Source organism: Guillardia theta, assembly GCF_000315625.1.
Source record: "Guillardia theta CCMP2712 unplaced genomic scaffold GUITHscaffold_54, whole genome shotgun sequence".
Classification (NCBI taxonomy): domain Eukaryota; class Cryptophyceae; order Pyrenomonadales; family Geminigeraceae; genus Guillardia; species Guillardia theta.
This window is the reverse complement of record NW_005434620.1, coordinates 77029-99697: the sequence shown is the minus strand read 5'-3', so window position 1 is coordinate 99697 and position 22669 is coordinate 77029. Positions and strand designations below refer to the sequence as shown.

General features: G+C 49.2%; 6 protein-coding genes across 6 annotated transcripts; 1 reads left to right on the top strand and 5 right to left on the bottom strand.

Annotated features, from left to right (window-relative positions):
• Nucleotides 1–886: 886 nt before the first annotated feature.
• GUITHDRAFT_111722 (hypothetical protein) lies at nt 887–4670 on the bottom strand (the record flags this gene model as incomplete). Its single annotated transcript, XM_005829078.1, has 8 exons — nt 887–931; nt 981–2990; nt 3036–3219; nt 3323–3396; nt 3448–3550; nt 3606–4124; nt 4169–4281; nt 4353–4670. 8 exons carry the CDS (start codon nt 4668–4670, stop codon nt 887–889), a joined length of 3366 nt encoding a protein of 1121 aa, XP_005829135.1.
• A 2007-nt stretch (nt 4671–6677) lies between these two features.
• On the bottom strand, nt 6678–7175 carry GUITHDRAFT_141369 (hypothetical protein; the record flags this gene model as incomplete). Its single annotated transcript, XM_005829077.1, has 3 exons — nt 6678–6801; nt 6882–6952; nt 7017–7175. The coding sequence occupies 3 exons, from the start codon at nt 7173–7175 to the stop codon at nt 6678–6680; spliced, it is 354 nt and encodes a 117-aa protein (XP_005829134.1).
• An 856-nt stretch (nt 7176–8031) lies between these two features.
• GUITHDRAFT_141368 (hypothetical protein) lies at nt 8032–14303 on the bottom strand (the record flags this gene model as incomplete). Its single annotated transcript, XM_005829076.1, has 4 exons — nt 8032–8106; nt 8155–9734; nt 9824–11274; nt 11521–14303. 4 exons carry the CDS (start codon nt 14301–14303, stop codon nt 8032–8034), a joined length of 5889 nt encoding a protein of 1962 aa, XP_005829133.1.
• Nucleotides 14304–15570: 1267 nt separating this feature from the next.
• On the top strand, nt 15571–16155 carry GUITHDRAFT_111719 (hypothetical protein; the record flags this gene model as incomplete). The annotated part of the gene is made up of 2 exons (XM_005829075.1): nt 15571–15960; nt 16036–16155. 2 exons carry the CDS (start codon nt 15571–15573, stop codon nt 16153–16155), a joined length of 510 nt encoding a protein of 169 aa, XP_005829132.1.
• A 1524-nt stretch (nt 16156–17679) lies between these two features.
• GUITHDRAFT_111718 (hypothetical protein) lies at nt 17680–18367 on the bottom strand (the record flags this gene model as incomplete). The annotated part of the gene is made up of 2 exons (XM_005829074.1): nt 17680–17732; nt 17824–18367. The coding sequence occupies 2 exons, from the start codon at nt 18365–18367 to the stop codon at nt 17680–17682; spliced, it is 597 nt and encodes a 198-aa protein (XP_005829131.1).
• A 1363-nt stretch (nt 18368–19730) lies between these two features.
• GUITHDRAFT_111717 (hypothetical protein) lies at nt 19731–20606 on the bottom strand (the record flags this gene model as incomplete). The annotated part of the gene is made up of 1 exon (XM_005829073.1): nt 19731–20606. The coding sequence occupies one exon, from the start codon at nt 20604–20606 to the stop codon at nt 19731–19733; it is 876 nt and encodes a 291-aa protein (XP_005829130.1).
• Nucleotides 20607–22669: the final 2063 nt, after the last annotated feature.

Genomic DNA, 22669 nt, shown 5'->3' with positions numbered 1-22669 from the left:
AAACTGTACCCATTACACCTCCCTGCAGCCACAATCAAAGATCTTTAGGCAGTCTCTTGCAACATGAACCTTGTATCTTTTCACCTCCTTATACCGCTCACGGATGCTGAGGTTCTTGCCATTATCTAGACCTTTTGAAGGTCCAGCTTCGATCAGATCTCCATCTCTTATAACACTCATGATAACATCTTGATTTCTCAATTCACAGCCCATCACAGTCAGTGACTGGACCTGGAGGCTAGTGAGTAAATGCAGTTATGCTAAGGTTGGCATACTCTTGTTCCAAATCGTGCCTGAATCACATCCACCAGCCATGACACATTTTGACTTGTATCCGGTATTGAAATCACTTCTGTTTTGTTTCCAACTTTGCAGAACACCCGCGCCGCTTGGTCAGCCTAAGGAACGTATGAGCCCTCAATTGATACCCAGTCACATCGTCTCAACACCTTGTTGGAAGCCCTCGAGGAGGTGCTCAAGTTGCTTGCCGATCCTGACAGCTGACGGCAGCGCGAATACACGACGAGTGGTATATGCTACCGTTCACCACATAAAGTACCTGCCGAGAATCCATATCGCTGAATGAATTGTTATCGGGGTCTACTTCAAGAGGATGGGGTGAAGACATGGAAGGGGGAGGGGGGGAGTGTTGTGCGAGGGAGAGAAGAGGGAGGGAAAGGAGAGGGGAGGAGAGAGAGACACGAGGGAGGGGGAGGAGCTGACAGGATGACTGTAGTTGTCATGCGTGGAGGAAGCAAACGAGGTCGCCTTGCAGTTTCATGGCAGCATTTTACACCCAGTGTGAAGAAGCAAAGGAAGAAAAACAAAGAGGAGGGTAAAGTGAAGGTTTCCAAGAGGAGAGAGGCAGGAGGAGAAGGGATGTGAGTTAGATGTCCATGTCGCTTTTGATTCGAGCGAGGGCTTTTTGTACCTGCAGAGAGCGAGTTAGACAGGTCGACACCAGCTGGAGTCTGCGGCACCTTGGCTAGCGTGGAAGACAGTTGGGGGCTCATCGTCCTCTCTGTTCCTTCGCTCCTCTTGCTGTTGACGAATCGCGCGAACCCTCCGTCCAGCTTCAGGTCTGACCGTCTCCAGCTCAAGTCCTGCTGGTATGAAGGTCGAGCAGCTGAGGTGGAGGGAAGGGCCGCGCGGCTCTCTTGCAAGCTCTCGAGCAGCTCCGCGTTCAGCTCGTCGGCTGCCTGCCTGGCAATCTTCTCCTCTTCCAGCGCCAGTCGCTCCCGCTTCAGCTGGGTCATCAGCTGGGCGATCTTCGTCTCGTACTCCATGGCCTGCGACACAGCGAAGGCTTGAGGACTGGCGGAGAGGCGGGGGGAGGGGGACACGCTCGAGGAGGAGGAGCCTCCGACTATCCTCTGCTTCAGCTCCTCCACAGCCTGTCGAGCCTTGAGGATGGAGCCCTTGGTCTGTCCGTTGCCGAAGGGAGCAGAGTTGGGCGCGAGCTGGAGAGAGTTGGGAGGGAAAGAAGTCTTCCAGCGCTCGTCCGCGAGTTTGGACTTGAGGAATTTGATCTCGTCCTGCTGGGTCATGAGCTGCCTTCTCAGGCTGTCAAGCTCCTCCATCGCCTCCTCTCGATCCTCTCGCCGTCCTCTCTGGTGCTCCCCACCAACTTGTGCCTTCAGCTCGTCGCTGCTCTTCCGCAGAGCCTCCAGCTCGTCCAGGAGCTGCTCGTTCCTCTTCGAGAGGATGGCACACTTCTCGCCGAGGGAGGAGATCTCCAACTCCTTGTCCTCCACCTCCTGCGACAGGTTTCTGCTGTGCGTGACTTTCATCTGCGCCACCTCCAGCTCCTGCTGAAGCTGCTCCACCATCACCTTGGACTCGCTCAAGTTCGTCTCTAGCGTCTGCGCTTGTCTCCTCTGCTGGTTCAGGCGCTCTCTCTCCGACGAGAGTTCCTCCTGCAGCTCTCTCACCCTCCTCCTGAGCTCGCTGACCTCCAACGGCCTCCCCTGATCCTCCTCCTCCTCACTCGGGCTCCACTTTGCGGTCTTCACCTCTCGCTGTAGCTGGGCTCGCTCCTCCTCCACGCTCCGCAGCGTCACTTCGAGCTCTCCCAGCCTGACCTTGAGCCGGTTGCTCTCCTGGTTCGCCTCTGACAACTTCTGCATCACCTCCTGCAGCTGACCAGCTGAGCTTCTGCTGTCAACTCCGGCTGACAAGCGGCCGCCTCCCTCCTTGTGAGAGGCCTGCAGCATCTCGATCTGCTCCTTGAACCCGGCGATGAGCTTCGCTTTCTCTTCCTCCCACCCCTCCCCTCCTGTCGAGAACCTCGCGGTCCCCCCAGCCTTCAGTCGCTTCAGCTCCTCCTCCAGCTCCGCTTCTCGCTGCGTTGCTGATGACACTTTGTGCTCAGCAGCTGAGAGTTTTATGGACATGTGTGCGATTTGCCTGTCCTTCTCTGCCAGCTTCTCCATGTACAACTTCACCACGCCCTCTGTCGAAGAAGGAAGCGCCATCGACCCGTTCGACATCTCGTACTTCCCGTCCTGTGGCGACATGCTCTTGCTGAAGCTGGACGCGTAGCCGTTTCTTGAGACGAGTTCAAGCGGATCGAGAGCAGGAGGAGGAGGAGGAGAGCGCTGCTCGCTGGAGGAGTCCTGTAGCTCCTTGAGGGTGTCAAGCTCGTCGGGCTCGCAGAAGGCAAGGACGTATGTGTCGCGCGACAGCAGAGGGTCAGCCAAGACTTCGTTGAGGAACTCCTCGAGGCGAGCAGCGAGAAGAGAGAGGCTGACGTTCCCCTGCTGATCAAAGACGAGGTCAAGCTCCAGGGAAGGGACCGCAAAATTGCGATGAGCGTCGAAGGGGTCCAGAGAGCTGGGCATGCTGCTGGGTTTGGAGTAATTACCGATGAGGAACTCGTACAACATCTCAAACTCTGAGAGAGTTCGCGTGATCGACTCGCCGGTTAAGAATCCTTCGCCGTCCACCATCGTCACCGAGAAATCATCGGGGGCTGAGGGCACAGGGCTGACCTACAGGGCTATCAGCCCCTCTTTCTTGCTCGGCTCCCTCCTCACCTTCGCCTGCTTCGAGGGCCTGTGATGCGACGCGAGGGTGTCCACCGGCTGGTTCTGCATGCTAGGAAAGAGGCTGGACGGCTTACCGTCGATGTCAGACGCTCTGGAGACGTCAGGGACGAGGTATCTGTCTTGCGCTCCTTGTGAGAGGTAGCTCGGATGGTCGGGAAACGGCTGGTCGAACCTGGAGGACACAAGGCGTGAGGAGAGGAGGGAGAGACACGGGGAGACATCGAAGAAGACATGAGGAGACAAGCCTGCACATCTCACACTCCTCTCCTGCTCACTGAATCTGCAGCGGCATCGATGACATCCGCCGCAACATCACTCGCTTCACGTGCCCGTCAGATCGATCCGCGTCCTGCCAACCTCTCAGCTGGTCTGCCGGCTCTCTCCCCTTCCCCTTTCAAACCATCAGGTCCAGTGAGACTCTCGTGTTGCTCGGCCCGACTATGCGGTCGAGAATGTCAGGAACGCTCAGACCGCGGATGTCTTGCCCGTCGATGCCGCAGATCCTTTACAAGCAACGTGTCAGTTCGCGGTACAACTCTTCCCAACTCTCCTTCTCACCTGTCGCCTGGTTTCACTTGCCCGCTGCTTTCTGCTGACCCGCCAGCTCGAAGTGAAACAATAACAACGTTTCCCTCACTATCAGCCTCCAGTGAGATCCCGACGCCTGAGTTGTTTTCTGAAGATTCCAGCCTCTTCTTCATCTCTATCTCTTGGTCGTCTCCTCCCCTCCACATCTCATCATGCTCGTTCTCATCCTGCAGACTTGGTGGGCTGCTCTGATTTGACAACCTTTGTGGAAGTTCGGTATCGTAGAGCTGCGGTTCAAACATAGCCTCTTCCTGATTGTCCTCGTACTCCTCCACCTCGTCTTCAGCTTCGAATGTGTCGCTCTGATTCGAAGGGTCCACTCGTTGCATAGGGTAGTCATGAATCTCAATTTCTGATTCCCCTTCCTGGTGGCTCTCGTACCCCTCGGAAAGATCCAAATCGTTGGGATCTGCGCCGTACAGCAAGGCAAGTTGTAGTTTCCCGCCAAAGTGAGAAGAGCCCTCCAGCTCGAAGTCTTGCTTGAGAAGCCTGCAAGAGTTCTTAAAGCTGCCGGCACAGCGATAGATGTATACCTCCCAGCGTAGGCTGCAAGCTCGCTTGTGCTGATGACAGCTCCTCCAAGAAAGGTCGTGACGTCTTTGTTCTCCTCGGGGTCGTAACTCAAGCGCCAAACAGAGCATTCCAGCTGCATGGGGAGTCAAAATCTTCTTAAGTCGATGGCCGCCGACTTGCCTGGGCCTCGCTCGCATTCCGCACGCTGAACAAGAACCCTTCGTTCCATACAATCACGTCGGTCTCGTCTTCTGGCATTGCTTCTGTTCGGCCTTCTTGGACGTCGGACTCATCGCCGTCAAGCACGCGGAGTTGACAGAACACAGGCTCTTGATCGTCGAGAAAGATTCGGCCCTTCTGCTTCAGGCCGCTTGCACTGAGCACTCTGATCATAAGGTTCTCTTCCTTCCCTTCCCCGGCTGAGCTCCTCAATGAGCGCGCCGACGACAGACTAGATGACATGACGTCCATCAAACGCTCTCGGGGATCCCAAACCTGCAGGAGAAAGAATTCTATTAGCATCGGCCTCCCTTTATGCAGTGTCTCTTGCCTTGGGGGTTTTCTCCAACTTCTGGGAAGATGTCATCTTCAATCTTGGAGGCCTATGATGTCTCAGTACTTGTTTTGTGTCATATGTAAAGCCTCGCAAGCATCACAGTTTCACAATCTGCCGTTTGGAAGGAACACAACAACTTAAACGATTTTTCCCATCGTCCTTATCCTTCTCTGCTCTCGGGAACCGATGTTCTCCCTCCCCATCATCTTTCAACTTCTAATTGCTGGTACGTACTCTATGACTTTATCTCTTCTCGATCTTCTTCATAGTCTATGACTTCTTCTCTTCTCGATCTTCTTCATAGTCTATGACTTTATCTCTTCTCGATCTTCTTCATAGTCTATGACTTCTTCTCTTCTCGATCTTCTTCATAGTCTATGACTTCTTCTCTTCTCGATCTTCTTCATAGTCTATGACTTCTTCTCTTCTCGATCTTCTTCACTTCCTCCCTGTTGTAGTTGTTTCAGCTTGTCCCGATTCATCCCAGAGAGCATGCGAGGACATTCTTTTTCGGCCGTTACATCCGTTGATTTTGACATTCGACGAAAAATTAGGTTAGTTTAAAATTCAGTTTTAGAGTAAATTTACCGTACTGAGACAGCCGTTGGGCCCGTTGATAGGCCTCCGTGTGAGTCACTTCTTATCTTTCAATGATGAGTAACTTTTACGCTGGCAGCGCTAGCAGCAACATCTATCGTATGCATTGCAACGAGTAAGAGTTCTGTAACTCACACGACTGCTGCTCCTGTCCCTATCAGCCCATTCTTTCAGCGTGTTTCCTGGACTGTCCAAGGCGGTAAGCATGTCCTGTACCGCGTCGTCAAAACCTGAAATGTATTAGTTGTACTACATTACATAATCTAAATTTCAACGTGGATCGAATGTGTGCTGTCGTATGGAAGTGACATGGACAAACTGAAGGATCATTTCCCATCTACATGAGCAGCTGGAATGGCGTCTTCTTCTTCTTTCTGCGCTCGTGCTCAATCTGTCGCTCCCTCTACGTTGCCTGACGTTGCAAATACCTGATGGTCCAGGCTTGCCCCCTGAGAGTCAATAGGAGCCTCTCGGATATTTTGACTTGTACATCCTACTTAGATCCCATAGCTCTACATAACTTATGGACTGTTTGCAGAAGGTGGCAATCAAGAGTTTTGAATTTAACGAAAGTGTGTGCTTGCCTTCTCCAAAGATAGACGAAATTCAAGCTCACTGTTCTCACAAACAAGTTGAGCTCGTTGCGGGCAAAAAAGTGAAATTCAAGCTCACTGTTCCCACAAACAAGTTGAGCTCTCCGTCTGAGACCTCTTCACTTGATAAGCCTAACAGCAATAGGAACAAACACTATCCACAGTCCCTATTTCAAGTCACCATGGGTACCCTTTGATATCATGCAGCACTACTGGCCCTGCAGGCACCAATGGGGCAGGAGGGATGCAAGATGGAATCTGTGAAGTGACGTTTGGGAACTACTCATAAATAACACAGGATTGTCGACTTCCCGTGTCTGTGAAATGCATTGGCAGAGAATAAAGTACAGTACTATCCTTTCACCGATTTCTCCGATCTTCAAAGCCATTGAGCATATATGCTGCGTCTCCAGCCGCTACTGCTGTGTTTTTTCTCACTGCAATGCAATTTCGCTTGAATTCGTTTGCTCTCAGGTCTAAAGACTGGAGATGCAGACGACGATCAGAGAAATGTGTTGATGAAATCAACAAAGCACCTTATATGTTTTCATATCTTCACTTTCATGGCAAGCCGCATCAGCTGATGACGCCTGAGTGTTTCACAGCTGCGACATCTTGATGAAACGTTATTTCAAAGCTTGTGAACACGCTGATCCTGACCCTCCGCCTTGGTCCAAGTCGATCTTGAAGTAGTACACTTCTTTGCAAGTCGGAGGGGTGAGTGGGTGCGGCGGGGGGGGAGGGGAATTGTCAATCATAGCAATCATAGTATGTTTACATTTACTAAATGTCCGAGCCCAACTTGGCAAGCTGGGCTGATTGATTCAGGCTCCCGGCGACAACTCCAAACAGCACTTGATCGGGTGACTCAGTGAAGCGTGTAAGTAAGCGGCCGCTGAACCCGGCCCTGAGTTCAAAGTTCACTGGCCGGGCCCATCTCGATCACTCTAAAATCTGTCCAGCATATCATCAAGCCTGGACTGGTACCTCGTCTTTGTGTTCTCGTCTTCTGAGCTGAAATGGAAACCAAACACCCTCTTGAAGGTCTCGATGTCTATCTGCAGCAGGCAATGAAGTTACCAGGCTCTCATCCCCCTCCCAACTTCCTTTCAGTCGCCTTACATGGTCGAAGTCCGACTCCCTCCTCGCAAGCCCCACAGACGCCTTGAGGTTCTCTAGATGCTGGGCCTCCGGACATAAGGTCCTGAGGTTCTCCTCGATGTCATGGAGGTTGACCTTGAAGTTGCGGTAGGAGGGGAAGCGTTTGAAGATGGTCGACATGCTGTCTTGTCCCCGAAAAGAGGTTCGCTTGGAATACTTGCTTGTTTGGATAAGCCGTGATTGGCAACACTTGGGTGTTTGGATGAGTCATGATGGGAAATACTTGGTTGCTTTGATATGGCGTGTATGTTACTCATGCTGGCACTTATATGCGCTTTGCAGGCCGAGGCCGATGATTCAAGATGCTGTTCTAGATCTCCCTGTGTAGGACAACAACCCAAGTAGGATTCTACTCCCCCCATGCTCAATCTGTTTCATAAGTGAAAGTGGAGCACTGATTTCAGGAAAGAATCAGCTCTGAACTAAGATGGGAATGGAGGATCAGATTCACGCAACACCTCAAGATGACTCTGAGATATTCTCCGATCCCCCGACTCCAGTAGGTGAATCTCCATGAAGACAGCAAGAACTCAATTAGTCAAGACAGAGTGTGCGTCTGAGAGCAGCTCCAGTGTTGTGTGTGGAATCAATCGAATGGTTCAATCATGCATGGAAAGGTTTTACCCGTGTGTATGCCTGTGTGCTGTGGAGGAAGTGAGATTGACATTTTTTTGGCAGAGCTTTCGCTTAGGACGGCAGAGGAGGAGAAGCTTGTATTAGCACGTCGAGCACATGTAGAAGTTGGGAGTTGAAGAGGGAAAAAAAATAAAAGCTAGGTTGTAGCATGGTCATAGGAGGAAGAACGATTCATGATTCCCGCTCTTGTCAAGATTCTCAGATCCCTCGTACAAGTTGAGGAGACCAGATCGCATGCAGCTTGTGGAAGAAAAGACGCTCAGCTCTCTCTATTCTATCCTACATCATCTCTCTCCTACAGGCTTTACAGTCACTTCCTCCGATCAAATGTCTTGCTGCCTCAATCATTCCTCTCTCCTATTAGCCTCCTCGGCTTCATCCGCAGCTGCCTTGGAAGGGCCTCAGGCTCCTGCTCCTGCATGTGACGTCAGATCACGAGCATCGCCCATCCCTCTCTCCTCACCTCCTGTCGCTCTTTCTTTCGCTTGGACGGAGTCTTCTTGGAGGTCAGCGGCGTCATTGCCGAGCTGGGAGTGTTGGTCACATTAGAGGGCATGATCTTGGATCCTGCAGTTGGGGGAGAGCCGGGGGTCTTGAGCTTGCTCTCGAGCTCTGAGATCTCGATAAACGTGTCGCGGATCACCTGAGGAGAAAGGACCAGGTCAGGTGAGATCCTTGCAGCTTCTTCAGCCCTTGCCTGCATCTTCTTCTCGATCCGCATAAGGTCGTGCTCCTGCTGCTTCAGCGTCGAGTATCTTGAGCAGCGAAGCAGGTCGAGGAGACCCAACCTCGTGTGAGTCGACTTTCTGTTGCTGACCTTTCTCCTTCCGTTCCACATCAGCACCTTGTTCGGAGCATCTAGCCCCACCATCATGTCGCCTCGGCGAGCAGCGCGTTGATAGTACCGTGTCGCCTGCTCGAGCTTTTCGAAGATAATGAGATCGCTGAACAGGTGCTCTGCAAGCATGCAAAGCTTCTCTTCAGTAGCAGCATCGTGCCGCTTCTCCAACCTAATAAATTCACTCGCTCGCCCTAGCGCCTCCGGCACTCGATCTGCTTGCAGCACATGAGACAGAGAGTCGAGGGAGGCGACAGCGATAGTCTTGCACTTCGAGTCGTTACAGATCCTGTCCAACTGGCTGTTGCAGTCTGAGACAGTCTGGAAGACGACACAGTCCAGATCTTCACCGTAGGCTGTTGACAGTGCGGTCTGAATGTCTGAGGACCTTACATGATCTATCAAGTACAATGTTGATACACAACCCAACGCTTTGCACTCTCTGAAAAGCCTCACGTTGCTCAAGGCCATCTTGTTGTGTAGCCTATTTGAATCGCTTTCCACTTTCGACTTCTCTCTCTGCACGGTTTCTTTGATCACTGCAACATGTGCAAGCATTTTCTCGCAATACTTGTCCACCTCAGGATCTTGCGCTGAGGGAGGAGGAGCGTAGAAGGATCGGATTTCAGCGCACAACAAGTCTGCCTTCGGGAGATTTTCCATGGCATTTGACATTGTACTGTACAACCCTGATAGTTTCACTCGCATCTCAAGTGCTGCCCGCTCCATTTCCTCCTCCCTTCTCCTCGCGTCACCAAGCTCCAAGTCGCCTTTGCCATCGTTCAGTCCTGTCTCCATACCATCGTCCTCCTCCTCCACAACGTTTGCGTCTCCATCGTCACTGATCTCTGGATCTGGAGGAGGAATTTTCAGCGTGAAGTCAGAGATCGGCTTCAAGGGGATGTTGCTGTTGAGACGAAACTTGACATTGCAGGATGGCGCAGGCCTTTGGGCTCTACGCTGACGGATCAGGCTGAAACCACCCGTGCCCTTGGACACGCTTGCGCCCAGGGCGACTGTCTCAGCTGTGATCCTGAAGTTTGCATCCTTGTTAAGCTTCGGCAGCACTGAAACTTTCCAGTCCCTGATAGGATGAAAATCTGACGCGTTTCCTCCTCGATCGCATGCTTGCACATCATAGCTCCACTGTAGACGATGAGATGGGAGGGAAGGGACTAGTTCCATCTTCAGCTGCTCGACAGCTCCTGGAGAACGAGCGTGAGGAGGAAACAACAACAAGAACAACATCGAGAAGAAGCAACATCAAGCAACAAGCAACAACAGTCAGACTCACCTGCCCACACTTTCACCCCGCAGCCGCTGGATCGGATGCTCTCAGCTCCAGCGTAGGATGCGCGTGTATCAGTGAAGACGGCGTGAACTTCAAAGTTTCCTACCCGAAAGAGGGTGAAGGAGATCTGAAGGCTGTTACCCTCAAAGCTGCCGTACTTCATCTCTACCACACGATCTTCGATGTAGAGCTTCACGTCGGGCCTCTCGTTCTGCATCTCAAGACCTCTCTTGTCCTCAGTGTGAAATTCAATGGTAGCGAGGAACTGAGCTCGTCCGATCGTCTCATCGTCCCTGTACTCAAGGTGCCTCTGCTCCTCTTGTATCTTCATCGCAATATTCATCACATGGTTGCAAGTGTTTGCGATGACTTTGAAGTTGTAAGCCGTTATCTTCCCCGTACATCTTATTTCTGCGTTGTGCTCGCCAGCGGAAAGGGGAGGAACTTTTCTCAGCTTGAAGCACGTTCCGATCAAGGGATCAGACACCTTGACAAGCTTGACAGCCTCCAATCGTATTTTCATGTAGAGGTCACCATCGCTTGACTCTGACAAGTTGTTCCCAGCTGCATCTGCCACGATGAATGTGACGTCACAGGGGTGCTGAGACTTGCTGTCTACCGACATGCAAAAAGTCGCCTGCGCCGGTTCCACGCAGATCTTCTCGGGTTTGCCAATAAGGGGATGGACGTCAAGTGGAATGGGGGCAAGATCGTAGACTTGGAGATCCTTGTCGACCTTTACTTGGAGCCCGAGCTTCAGTGAACCCTTGGCCGGTCTTGACAGGAGACGAGCTCTGATCCCTCTTACCTGCGAACCCGTGACCTTCATGTAGCTCAGCACATCTTGGTCCTTCACAACAACAGACCCAGAATCATACATGACGACCTTCCCTTCAGCCTGATCATCTTGAACTTGGTCGTACTCAAAAGACAAGGGAATCACGGATACCAGACGTACGTCTACATTTTCTGACGAATCGATTGGGTTGCCAACTCCATCAACAATCTCTCCTCGCAGCTCGAACAGCTCACCAACAGTCACCGTCAGCGTGTCTATAAGAGATAATCTCAACATCTTCGGAGCTCCAGCCCTCACAAGCACATTCAGCGAATATTTGCACAACCTGGTATCATTGTCGCCATCGCGCACATGCACTGATATCGTCTGCTTGCTGTTTCTTTCCACATGCAAGCTCGGCAAGACCACTGGTTCATCCAGAGCATTGCTGTTGACCTGTAGACCCTGCTCGTCCCAGCTACACTCCACCATCAACTTTGTAGAGACGATCAAGTTTTCCTTGCAGCTCTGGTTGGCCTCGTCGGTGACCTCAAGCTGCAAGTTTGAAATCTGCTCGTCGTGCTCTGTGACGATCCTGGCTTCTCTTTCTTGATGTTGGGACATGGTATATGCCAGCTCCTCCCCTGCTCGGAGCAGCTTGAGCCTCTTAGGAGTCCTACTGGAGAGCATCGTCTTGGTAATCCTCGTGTGCAGCAGCTCCTGGTCGGTCTCGTAGAACAAGTCCAAATTTGCCTGCAAGCTCCGAGGAAGGTCCTCCAAGTCAGCAAAGAACACATTGTCATCCAAGGCGTCAGGGTCGATGGAGTGTTTGAGAGATCTGTGGAGTACAAAGATGCGCCCGGAGATAGCGAGAGGGTCGAGATCTTCTTCATCTTGCGATTGCGTCAGCATACGAGAACACTTCTCGAGCTCAAAGTAAGTTGCTCTGATTGCCGTCTCAGGTTTTGCTGTGGTTATTTCCGTTTGATTCAAGACTGAGCTGATCCTGGCGTACAGGGTGAGCTTGGGATAGGTCTTGCGATGATCTCCCTTGCGCAAGATCTCCTTGGTTTCAAGCAAAATAAAGTCACCCTCTTGGAAAAAACCATGATCGTTGTGAAACACTCCAATCGGAGTTGCCTGCTTCGAAGTTGTCTCCCTCCATCGGTTCATGAGCTGCTCATTGACTATCGGATCTTTCTGCTTGGATGCTTTCAGATTGGAAGAGCGTGGAGCTCTGGCACATTTGAACAAACGGCTCATGCAGCTGGGCTGCAGTTCACAAGCTCCCATTCTGACTTCTTTCTTTTCCCAGCTCGCTCTGTTTGCAAACAACAGGTCTGGGCTGGTGAGGTAGAGATTGCGCTGGGTGCTACCTTCACAAACATTGCTGCTTGCGTCTCGAATATCAACATCTGCATCGAAGTCTCCGTAGTTGATGAACTCTGTCGCAGGACCTTGAAGTTGTATGAAGTATGGAGTTCCGTGCTGCACTTGCATGCAGATTTCGTTCTCCACTCTATGACCCGTACGCGTGTGCGTTATGATGATGCGAGCTCGGTATGACCCAACGAGGGCGCGGTTCACGCAGAGGTCTGAAATGCTTACAACGGACTCACCGAAGCTCGGGTTGAAAGTCAGCGACAACATTTGCGCTTGGGTTTCATCGACAACGACATCAAGCCGGTGAACGCGTCCGAGGAGCAAGATGTTGTTTTGATATTCATCTTCGATTCTGAGCTCGTATGAGCACGCCTTGCCTATCGTTTGATAGATTGTTGAAGTACGTGGATAGAGGAAAACGTCGTTCATCTTCGTGGGGACGATCTTGAAGTTCAAGGGAACGCTACTGAAAGATTGCCCGGATTTCGGTTTGACTTCGAAGGTGTACAGATCAGCAATTCGCGAAAATTTGTTCAGCACTTCAGTGGGCCATCCAGGCTTGGCAATAGGCATATTGAAAGCATCTTTGAAGTTTTTCGAACCTGTCACAGTCACTTCCACCATGGCGGAGTTGTTTGAGATGTTGGTATTCTTGGAGTTTTTGAAGATTAGCTTAGGAAATTCAATGCTGGAACCAGCCTCAAATCTTTCGTTTCTCAGCTCAGGGATCACTTTTCGAACTATCGACTCCTCGTTCTGAGATTTGACAGCCTCGAGTTGATCATCTGTGATCGTCGACATCGAGAACGCTGGTATCTTGTACCTCTTCTCTGTGTAGCTGTTGTTCGAAGCTAGCTCTATGATCTCAACTTCTCCAGAGCAGTTGTTTTTGATAAAGTGATCGTCCTGTAGAAGTCTCTTTATCGTGCCCACATGTTCCTCGGAGGCATTGTTTTTCCCTCCTATCTCCTTGTACACCTTGACCAACTGGCCAAGTGAAAACGTTTCATCGCAGAAGACCACCTTATCGTGTTCAGAAACATCCTGTGCTTTGATGTACTGGGGGTTTTCACCCTCGAAAGAAACTTCAGCATCGTACTTGAGGTGACATTCTTTCAGCCACAGGTCGTACGTCTGACGAAGTTGCTCTGATTCCAGCGCAGAGATCAAATTATTCAGACATTTTCCATTCTTTCTGAACATAGTCTTGTCTGCTCCTGGCTCAATTCCCCGGTCCACAAACATGACCCCAAATGTGCGGTCGTAGCAGCGCTCGGGAGCTTTCAGAGGCTTCTCCCGTGGGAACTTCATGAAGTTAGGAACAAAATGCTCTTCAGTTAGCCATCGTCCCATCCAAAACGTCATGAACCGACGTTTGTTCCCGGAGGATTGTCCGACGACCTCGTCTACCGCAGGCACAGTTTCCATCTCCCGCAGCCTTGGGAAATAGAACACCGCTCCAGTCACGATTGACCTCTTTTTGCTTTCGAGCTCGACCTCCACGTAGATCGGGAAGAAATCCTTGGGATGACTTCCGAGCATCTGATCCAAGCAGCATGTTGAGTCTGAGAGTCGGTATACGTGAGGAGCAGCGGAGGTCTCAAAGATCACTCGGAACTCGATGGTAATATGATCGTTGGTATCCTCCATCTTATACCTCTCCATCGCCTCCTTGACTTTTTCCATGTCGGACTTGAACCTCTCTACCGCTTTAGGCACGCGACCTGACCTTGCAGGTTTCATCATACAAGACCTATGCCAGTGGTTCAAGACGTGGTCTACCAACCTGTTGCTTCCCGAGTTCTCCCTTTGAACGCAGAGGTAGTACATGGCCCGCAAGTTCGTCAGAAACTGTTCCAGCACTTGGAATGAGACAGCACCATCTCTACAAAAGAATTCGTCGAACCGAAATTTATGCACCTCGATCTTGCAGAAACTTGCCGCTGCCTCCTCACCATCTCTCAGCGACCTTGTGACCAGGTTGACTTTGAAATCGTCCTCGTCTAGCTCTCTCACAATATGCACCAAGGATCGCATGTTCCTCGTCTTGCTACTAGTGACGAATGTTTCCCCAAGAGCCTTACAAGCATTCTTTGTTCCAACACCGTAGCGTGAAAGTGTTCCTTTCATGTACCTTCCGAACGAGATTGGACCATCATGAAGATCAGTATCCTGTGCTGGCGCCTCTTGCTTCGATCCGAGCGTGTGCATCCTGACGGGGCTGCTGCAACCGATCCCGTTATCACAGAAAGTCAAAGTCTTCTCGACCCCGTTGAGGGTAATTTGGATGCTCCTGGGCTCAGGATCTGGATTACAGAGCATGTGCTGGATGGAGTTATCGACAAGCTCTCCCATTGCTGTCAAGAAGGAGTAGGGTGCAGCAGACGCCCTCATCAGCGCCTGCTTTCGTGGCAAAGTGTCTGCAATGGACTCGCAAAAGATCTCCCCTTGCCCTGAAATTGCTTTCATGTTTGTTCTCACAGACCTCAGCTGCTCTACTTGCCTGGAGGGAGGAGGAAGAGCCTGTACTTGTTTCCATCTCCGAAGTCAAGAAAGTCCAGCGAACTGATCTCTTCGACACTGTCAGATGTACACAATTTCGGCGCTAAAGATGCATCCTGTTGATTTTCATCATTTGTGAGGGGGGAGGATGAGATGGAGAAGGAGGTGAGGGAACGTACATGCTGCGACAACCCGAGAGTCTCCATAACATGCGATACAAATTTTTTCACGTCTGAGAATCTCCGTACGAAGTCCAGTTCAAAGCTGATTGGGTTGAGGCTGTTGAAATGTTAGATTGGAAACATATGATGAAATGATCTATATGACATGCCTGTTTGTTGGATGGTTGCGCAGTTGGTGGATAGAGTTGTCTACAACAACCTCGACAAGTTTCTGATTCATGGTAGAAAGAAATTGAAGGTTTAGTATTCAAGGGCAAGGCGAGCTGAGGATTGAGGAGAGGAGAAGAGATGACAGGAGGTGAGGGGAGGGGAGAGGGGAGGGAAGGACAAGACAGGGACGTAAGTCAGGTGGTGGGGTATGGTTTGTGGAAAAATGTGGGGTACACAGTGTGAGGGTGGTTGCTGAGAAACCAGCATTAAGTAAAACGTGTAGATACATTTAAAACAAAATAATACAATTATGGTACAAAAATTCTGTCCCTCTTTTACAAAACAAATTCAACTACCCCTCTGAAACATATTTTTATCTACCACCTCTACCCCCACCCCACCCCACCCCACCCCACCCCAAATTCGTCGGGAATGACGGGTCATAAACTGTAACCGGCACTGGGAGACCAAGAACTGAGAAAAGTCATGCTAGGAAATGTGCCAATAAATTGCCAGAACAATTCAGACATCTTGCCCGCCTTTCCTTCAGGGTCGACGTCAATCGGCATCTTGTTTCATTGTAAAGATGTCTGCCGTTCTACATCCGAACGAGGTCTTGTACTCTGATCCCGACAAGGGAGACCAGCCCGTTCCTACCGGTCTGGACGTGTGGAAACGACCAAAGTCCACTTGTGGAGACAGTCATGAGAGACAGCCACCAAAACCTGCGCAGGTCTCTGAAACGTGAGGAGGTGATGTGGACCCCGGCCGCAGGAAGTGATCACGAAACCACCTGGCCAACGCAGCTTCTGATGCCCTCCATCATCAACTTCACCAGTGGCAGGTCTCAGAGCATTTCTTGTGCTTGGTGCGCTGCCCCTATGAACTGCCTTAAGACATGTGCCAGCTCCCTCCTCGTTTCTGCTGTGGACTACTTCAAGATGCAGGAGAGGATGAAGTTGATGGAAAAGGATACTGATGCATCCAAGAAGCTCACTAGCGTCGCCTGTGTCTACATGTGCTGCAAGTGTGTTCGCCAGACGGATTTCTGCCAGATCTTTAGGTATCTTGGTGGATTTGCACGTAAGTACGAGATGAAGGACAACATCATGGTTGGAAGCCATCACTTGGTCAACCCGAAAGGGGTAACCATTTAACCCGGTATGATATGCATTGGCTATTCCGAAGTGGATGGCAACATTCCTGGGTTCGTTGGCCAGCACTACAAACACTACAACAGTGCGCTCAAGTTGTTGGTCAATGGTGTGACCTTTGCTAACGTCATGCAGTACGCGTCGAATCAAGACAAGGTTCCCTGCACCCGTTTGCGCAAACTCTGACACTCTCAAGAGGTTGATACTGGATCAATCCCATATGTTTACGGATGATGAGCTGTTGAACCCTCCCTCGGATGACCCCAGGGTGTCCTTCAAGAGTATGCGCAAGAGGAAACATTCCCCGATGATTGGCGGACAAAAAGGGATTTTCTGACTACATGAAGGTCATCACCGATTTCCGCTTGCAAATTCGCAAGTGTATGTTTTGTGTGTACCAGGATTCGTTTGTCCCGGATGAAGCATTTGAACGACATTCGCTCGTCCGTTGCTGCGATTGAGAGACTATGGTCTTTCCTGTCCGCTGAACAGAGACCTTTCTACAGAGATCTCACCATCTTGATGTTGCCAACCATTGAGGAGAGCAAGAATATTTGCGATGGGTATTTTGAGTTTCCTCTTTTCAATGTTCTCTTGAAGTTTGAAAAACGCATGTGTGTTTTGGACAGAAAATAGATCTTTTGGGGTAATGAATAAAGACGAAGATTGCATCGCTCTGGATTGTTTCCCGGATTCCCTGTACACGTATGGAAACTTGAGCAGGGTGACGATCCTCACCATGGCCACAAGCCTGGTGACGTCAATGTGCACCTGTTGTAAAGAAGGGGGCAGACACCTGAATGTGCCAAGCTCTGCAGATGCTCCTGGCAACGCAGATCGTAGGCCTGCAGGTCCACCATCTCATTCAACGCGTTGTAGATGCAATTCATCTCCCGTGTTGTCATGATGCAGTTCAGTGAATTGTCTCTGATGAAACAAGTTGTTCTTCGTTTCGCTATCCACTTATATAGTCACGCACATATTAAGGAGCTATTTCACCCGCTTAGGAACAGGACCCAGGGGAAGGCATGCATAGATTATCGGCACTACTCAACTCAGGGGAAGCAGGATTTCTTTCCGAAGATGTCGAAGAGGCGTTAATCCTCGAGGGAAACAATGGTTGAGAACCAGTGGAAGACAGATTTCAATCCTCATTCACTTCTCATTTTTACTTCATATGATTAGCTTCAGTCTCCCAGTACGTACATGATCATTTACGAGGTCAACATCAACAAGGACTCAGACCGTTGCCTTGCATAGTCAACTTGCAACTTTCAAGGTGCAACTGGTCGCAGATTTTGTTGCACTTGTGCATTTCAAAGAAATCCCTTCAAACACAGTCAGGTCAAATCAAATAGCATACACAAGAACAAGGAACCTGATCGCAGAAAGTCCTTTATCTCCTGTACATCAGATTCAAAGATTCGAACTCATGGAAGATTTCAGTTACCTGCTCCGAATTCCAAATTTTCTACAGATTGAATGCTCCAACAAATGAGATATTTTCCAGCTCGCTTTACGCTCGAGACCAAGAATCGTCGGTTACTTGCTTTCCAAGTGAAATGCATGAATGCTTCGATCACGTCGCTCACATGACGTGAGTCAGGGTCTCCACTCTCCTCCATCAGGTTGGGTACGAACTGCTCGTAATTGATCAAGAGGCCATCGCGATCGACCAGCTTCAAGACCCCCATCTGCAAGAACTCCAGCTTAGGTTCCACCCCTTGCAGGTGTAACATGTTCGCGTAGTCTGATGCCAGCACCTGTACATCGAAGTCAGCATCCCTCTGATACTAAAGCATGTAATTGCCTGCATGATAGCGCGATTGAAAGGCGAATCCGAATGAGCCGAACCTGATTTAGACGCCCTGGGGATGGGCCACTTGGAGATGAAAATTGAATCATCCAGCGTGAAATCATGGTTCACTTCCCATGTCATGTATGACTCATATCTCTTATCCCTTGTCAAAGGTCTGCTCGCAAAGAGAACGTGCTGCTCGAAACTTCTCCAGCAGTCCTCATCGTGGTCATAAACAAACTTCAGAACTTTCTCAACGGCTGCAGTTCTTGGGATCAAATCGATCTCTGCTCGCGGTGTTTCAACCTTTGACAACAAGACGCTCGAGATAGATGGACCTGAGGTGCTCAACTGCAAGCATGAGCCAGAACCCGATCCAAGGTCCTCGGGAAGAAGTTTCTCCATGGGCTGGGCCGTCGTCGCTTGCCTCTCGAATCTGAGCTGCTTGAGATTGCCATGCTTCAAGATAGCATGGCCTATAAACCAATCACTCAAAGTCCAAACATTGTAAATCTTGGTCTTCGCATGCAAAAGTATATCAGCAAATCTTGAGAGGCTCTGATAGAATCTGCAGAATTCCTTCCAGAGGTAAAAAATCATTTGTTTGTAATACAATTTTTGTTGTCTCACAGAAAGCAACGTGTGAGACTTGAGGAAGAGACTATGAATATCGGACCATATCTTCCAGCTCAGCATGATTTTCTTGAGCAAAAAGAAGGAAAGCTGAAATGTTTGTTCATCGATCTGCCACTCAAGCCTCCGGATGCTGACTGTACGATGGACCCAAGCACCAAAAATCCTCACACTGGCCCTATGTACTCCTAATGCTGAAAAGACAATTTGCTTCTCTTGAGATTCAGAGCTAGGAACCACATACTTCCACCATTTCTGAAATACTGCATACTCTGAATTGAGCGATGCTCTTGATTGCATACCATTTACAAATAGCGCCAATTTTCTTCTCACCTGATAATGCTCCCTCCAACGACGGAGGACAATGATTTTTAACCGCCTTTTGTAACTTGAGCTGAGACGATTCTGCACTAATTGAGTATGCTTTACTCGATTCTTCGATGTATTCCATGCTGCAAAAGCATTTCGCAGATGCTTTTGTATTGCTCTCCAGTACAGAGATGATCCGTTCTTGAGAATCGAAAATATTTGCCTCTTTCTTGACATCCAGAAGGAGAAATAATACAATAAACAAAAGCATTTTCTCCGAGAAAGAAAATGAAGCAAAATTCTTTTTCGAATCTTTGCTTTACTTGTTGTAATATTCCACGACAATAATTTTCTGCTGAGATTCCTTCGAATGATACTGTTGTGTAAAATCAATTGTTGAGTCAAATGAAATCGACCATGGCGTGATAGGGATTTCCATAAGATGAACCATGCAAACCTACAGCGCCTGACACAATTTGGAACCAGTTTTATCCAGAGTTTTGATTGCGCTTCTCTCGCAAAAAGAAGAACTTTCCAGCATTTTAGCTTTGCTCGAGCTGTTCTGTTGCCCTGTATTTTTGAAGCATGCTGTTCAATCCAAAATAAATCCAGTCTTCGTCGACTGAACCCTTTCCAACAAAAGAAACGCTGTGATTTAGAAATGTCCTGAATCAGCCTGATCAATTGGATGTACGCTCTGCGTCGTCTATTACAGATATACGTATGATGATACCATTCCAGACAGATAGACAAGATGTATTGCTCAACATGTTTGCTCACCATTTCCTGACAGGATATGTCAATATCCTTTGAGCTGTCAAGAAACCACTTCCATGTTTTAACACAACGTTCTAACAACAAATAATACTTTCGCTGCCATACTTGCTGGACTCTCTTTCTCAAGAAGCTGCGGGAAATGGACACTTCCTTCCAAACACAAAACAATGTCATAGAATGTGAGAAGATATTTGAAAATATTGCAGCTTTGCTCCTTGAAATTCTCCATTGTGTCAAATGCAAATCAAACCATCTCAGAAATACTCCTGACAAAACTTTCAAATCCGACGATTTTCGGAAACAATCCCTTGAAGCTCTTCCATGCTGCCCAAGAAATACAGCATCCTTCCATGAATTGAGCGCACGCCCTTCTGCTATGTGTGCCATCCGTGCTCTGACTCGTAGCGCTGCCTTCCGGTACCTTCGCTGCTCCCATATGCTCTCCTGCCAACGTAACCAGGTCTTCCCGACGCATCGATCGTGTCCCCACGACCGTATGCGGGCGGCCACCCCCCTCATTCGGACCAGCTCGCCCGCACACTCCCTCCATGACCGCATCGTCTTCCGGCAAATCGCGGATCGAGATCGCAGGCTGACATGCCTGAGGCTTATCGCTACCTCTGTGCGGTGTCGCCACGAGTTGATTGCTCGACTGGCTCCAAGCATCCGCATCCGCGTCAGTACCTGCTTGCACACCTTGCGAGCTCCCCTCGATCTTTGTGCTCTCTCCCACCAGCTCCAAAACGCACGCCCTTCTGCTATGTGTGCCATCCGTGCTCTGACTCGTAGCGCTGCCTTCCGGTACCTTCGCTGCTCCCATATGCTCTCCTGCCAACGTAACCAGGTCTTCCCGACGCATCGATCGTGTCCCCACGACCGTATGCGGGCGGCCACCCCCCTCATTCGGACCAGCTCGCCCGCACACTCCCTCCATGACCGCATCGTCTTCCGGCAAATCGCGGATCGAGATCGCAGGCTGACATGCCTGAGGCTTATCGCTACCTCTGTGCGGTGTCGCCACGAGTTGATTGCTCGACTGGCTCCAAGCATCCGCATCCGCGTCAGTACCTGCTTGCACACCTTGCGAGCTCCCCTCGATCTTTGTGCTCTCTCCCACCATTGACGCAAAGATGTTTTGCTTCTAGTTAAGTCGGACTTGAGTGAGATGAGGCTCTTGAAGTGTCTCGTTTGCCTGGAGCGGTGATTTAGAGAGAACCAGTGTGAAATCAATGTTAGATATTGATGTCTAAGAATCTCTGAACCCTGCTGACAAGCGTCGTTTGATAAGTGCTTCGAAAATTTGAACTCTCGGAGAAGTTGGAAGAAAGATGAATGAAGAATTTTCACCCGAATAAGTGATTCAATGCAGGCTGTCGGTCTATTCTGCATGGAAGTGCTACAGCAACTGCAAACAAATGAAGAATTAAGTTTTAGACCTCGTGCATGCAAGATCCGACAGGTATCGAACATTCGTCTTTTTGAACCCTGCCAACTCAAAATACAATTTTTAAGTACGTGTGATTTGACTCGTCGATGGATACCAGCGACAGTCGTTCTTACGATACGTTTCGACCTCCACAACATAATCCATATTGACATATGTCGTCTCTGTAATATCTGAAGACTTGTAGCAAGGTTCACGATGCTCTGTACTCTTCTGGTAGTCAAAGAGACCAGAGCAGTAGCATGTCTAGCCCAAGCATTGAAAACCGAAAGTTTTATACAGTGATTTGAAACCGAGATTTCATGTTTGAATTGCAGGCATAAGTCAGACCATGCATCCAGATAACATTTCTTGAAACCATATTTATTCTTCTTCACGAACTCTGAGGTCTTGATTCGCTTCTGTCGAGAACGAATGCAGTATCTTCTCCACGCACGAAAGCAAGAAACTTGCAGGTTCCAACGCGTCTTACAATACATTTTGTAAATCCAACTCTTCCATCGCCTTTCTCTCGAACAAACTGCACACAACTTATGCATGGTAGAAAGCTTTCTTTTCTTGATAACTCTTGTGGACAACTTTGAGGAACATTTTTTCAACTTCAACAAAGAAAGAAACAAGTCAAAGCAGGCTGCCATCAGCTTTGATGTTCTTCCCGAATGAAACAAGACCAGAACAGACCTCTTGCGACGCAAGAAAAGCATCATATATAGCCATTCAGTAAAATTAAGTTGCATGCGTTTGAATTTCAACTTCCATCTGAACGAAATCACAACCCTCCGTACTGAGATCGTTTTGAGCCATATTCTAAACATCATGGATTGAATACGATGCTGCTTTCTAAAAATGACGACCATTTCAATTTTGCGGTGATAACAATTGGATGCAGTGTAGATTTTCAAGGAGTCGAGATACTTATGCATGTGCAAGAGTTTTGTGTACTTGGATAAGATTGCGCTAACAGAAAGGGAATTCTTGAGCGCACGACATTTTCTCCATCTCTCAAAAATTTCATAAGTAGAACTTCGACGTAAAATTTGAGCTTTGGACTGGAGGCTCGATGAGGCTCTCTTAAGAACTTGTTTTCTTCGGCAAAGAAGCATCCAACTGTCAATCACATGCGCGAGAATTGCAGCCATCCTTTTGACAACTGATCGTGTAACTTTCTTTGAAATCTTAATCTTATGGTGGACTACCCAGGAGAGCGCTTTGAGCCAAAAGAATTTTGCTTTGAGTGCCCTGTTCGAATGTAAGATTTGTATTGCCATTCGAATGTGTCTGATCCTCATATATGATTGCTTCCAACGAGTTAATATGACAAATAGAATCCGATACAGGCCTTGGCAGAATACGCCTGTTCTCATTGTCTGAGAGGTGACAGCAGGATTTGAGCTGACAAGATGCATGCAGAACGATTTGATTTGGAAAACGTCAACAAGTTTTCTCTTCCAAACCTCTGTCACTTTCGTCCAAGTGTAGAGCCTAAGTCCATTATAAGTTGACATTAGCAACCTCATCTGATGTTTTGACAATATCAGAGCTTTTCGAAATTCCTCATCCGTGCTTTCATCTTGTTCGATTATCTTCGCATCAATAACCTCAATGTCACCACACCATTTCCGAAATGGACTCTGGGGATCAAAAACTTGGCTCAAAAACTCAACAGCAAGGTCGCAAGTTTTTCTTTGATCGACCTTGTTTCGTTCTCTACTGGGCAAGACGAGAACAGCCCATGTCGA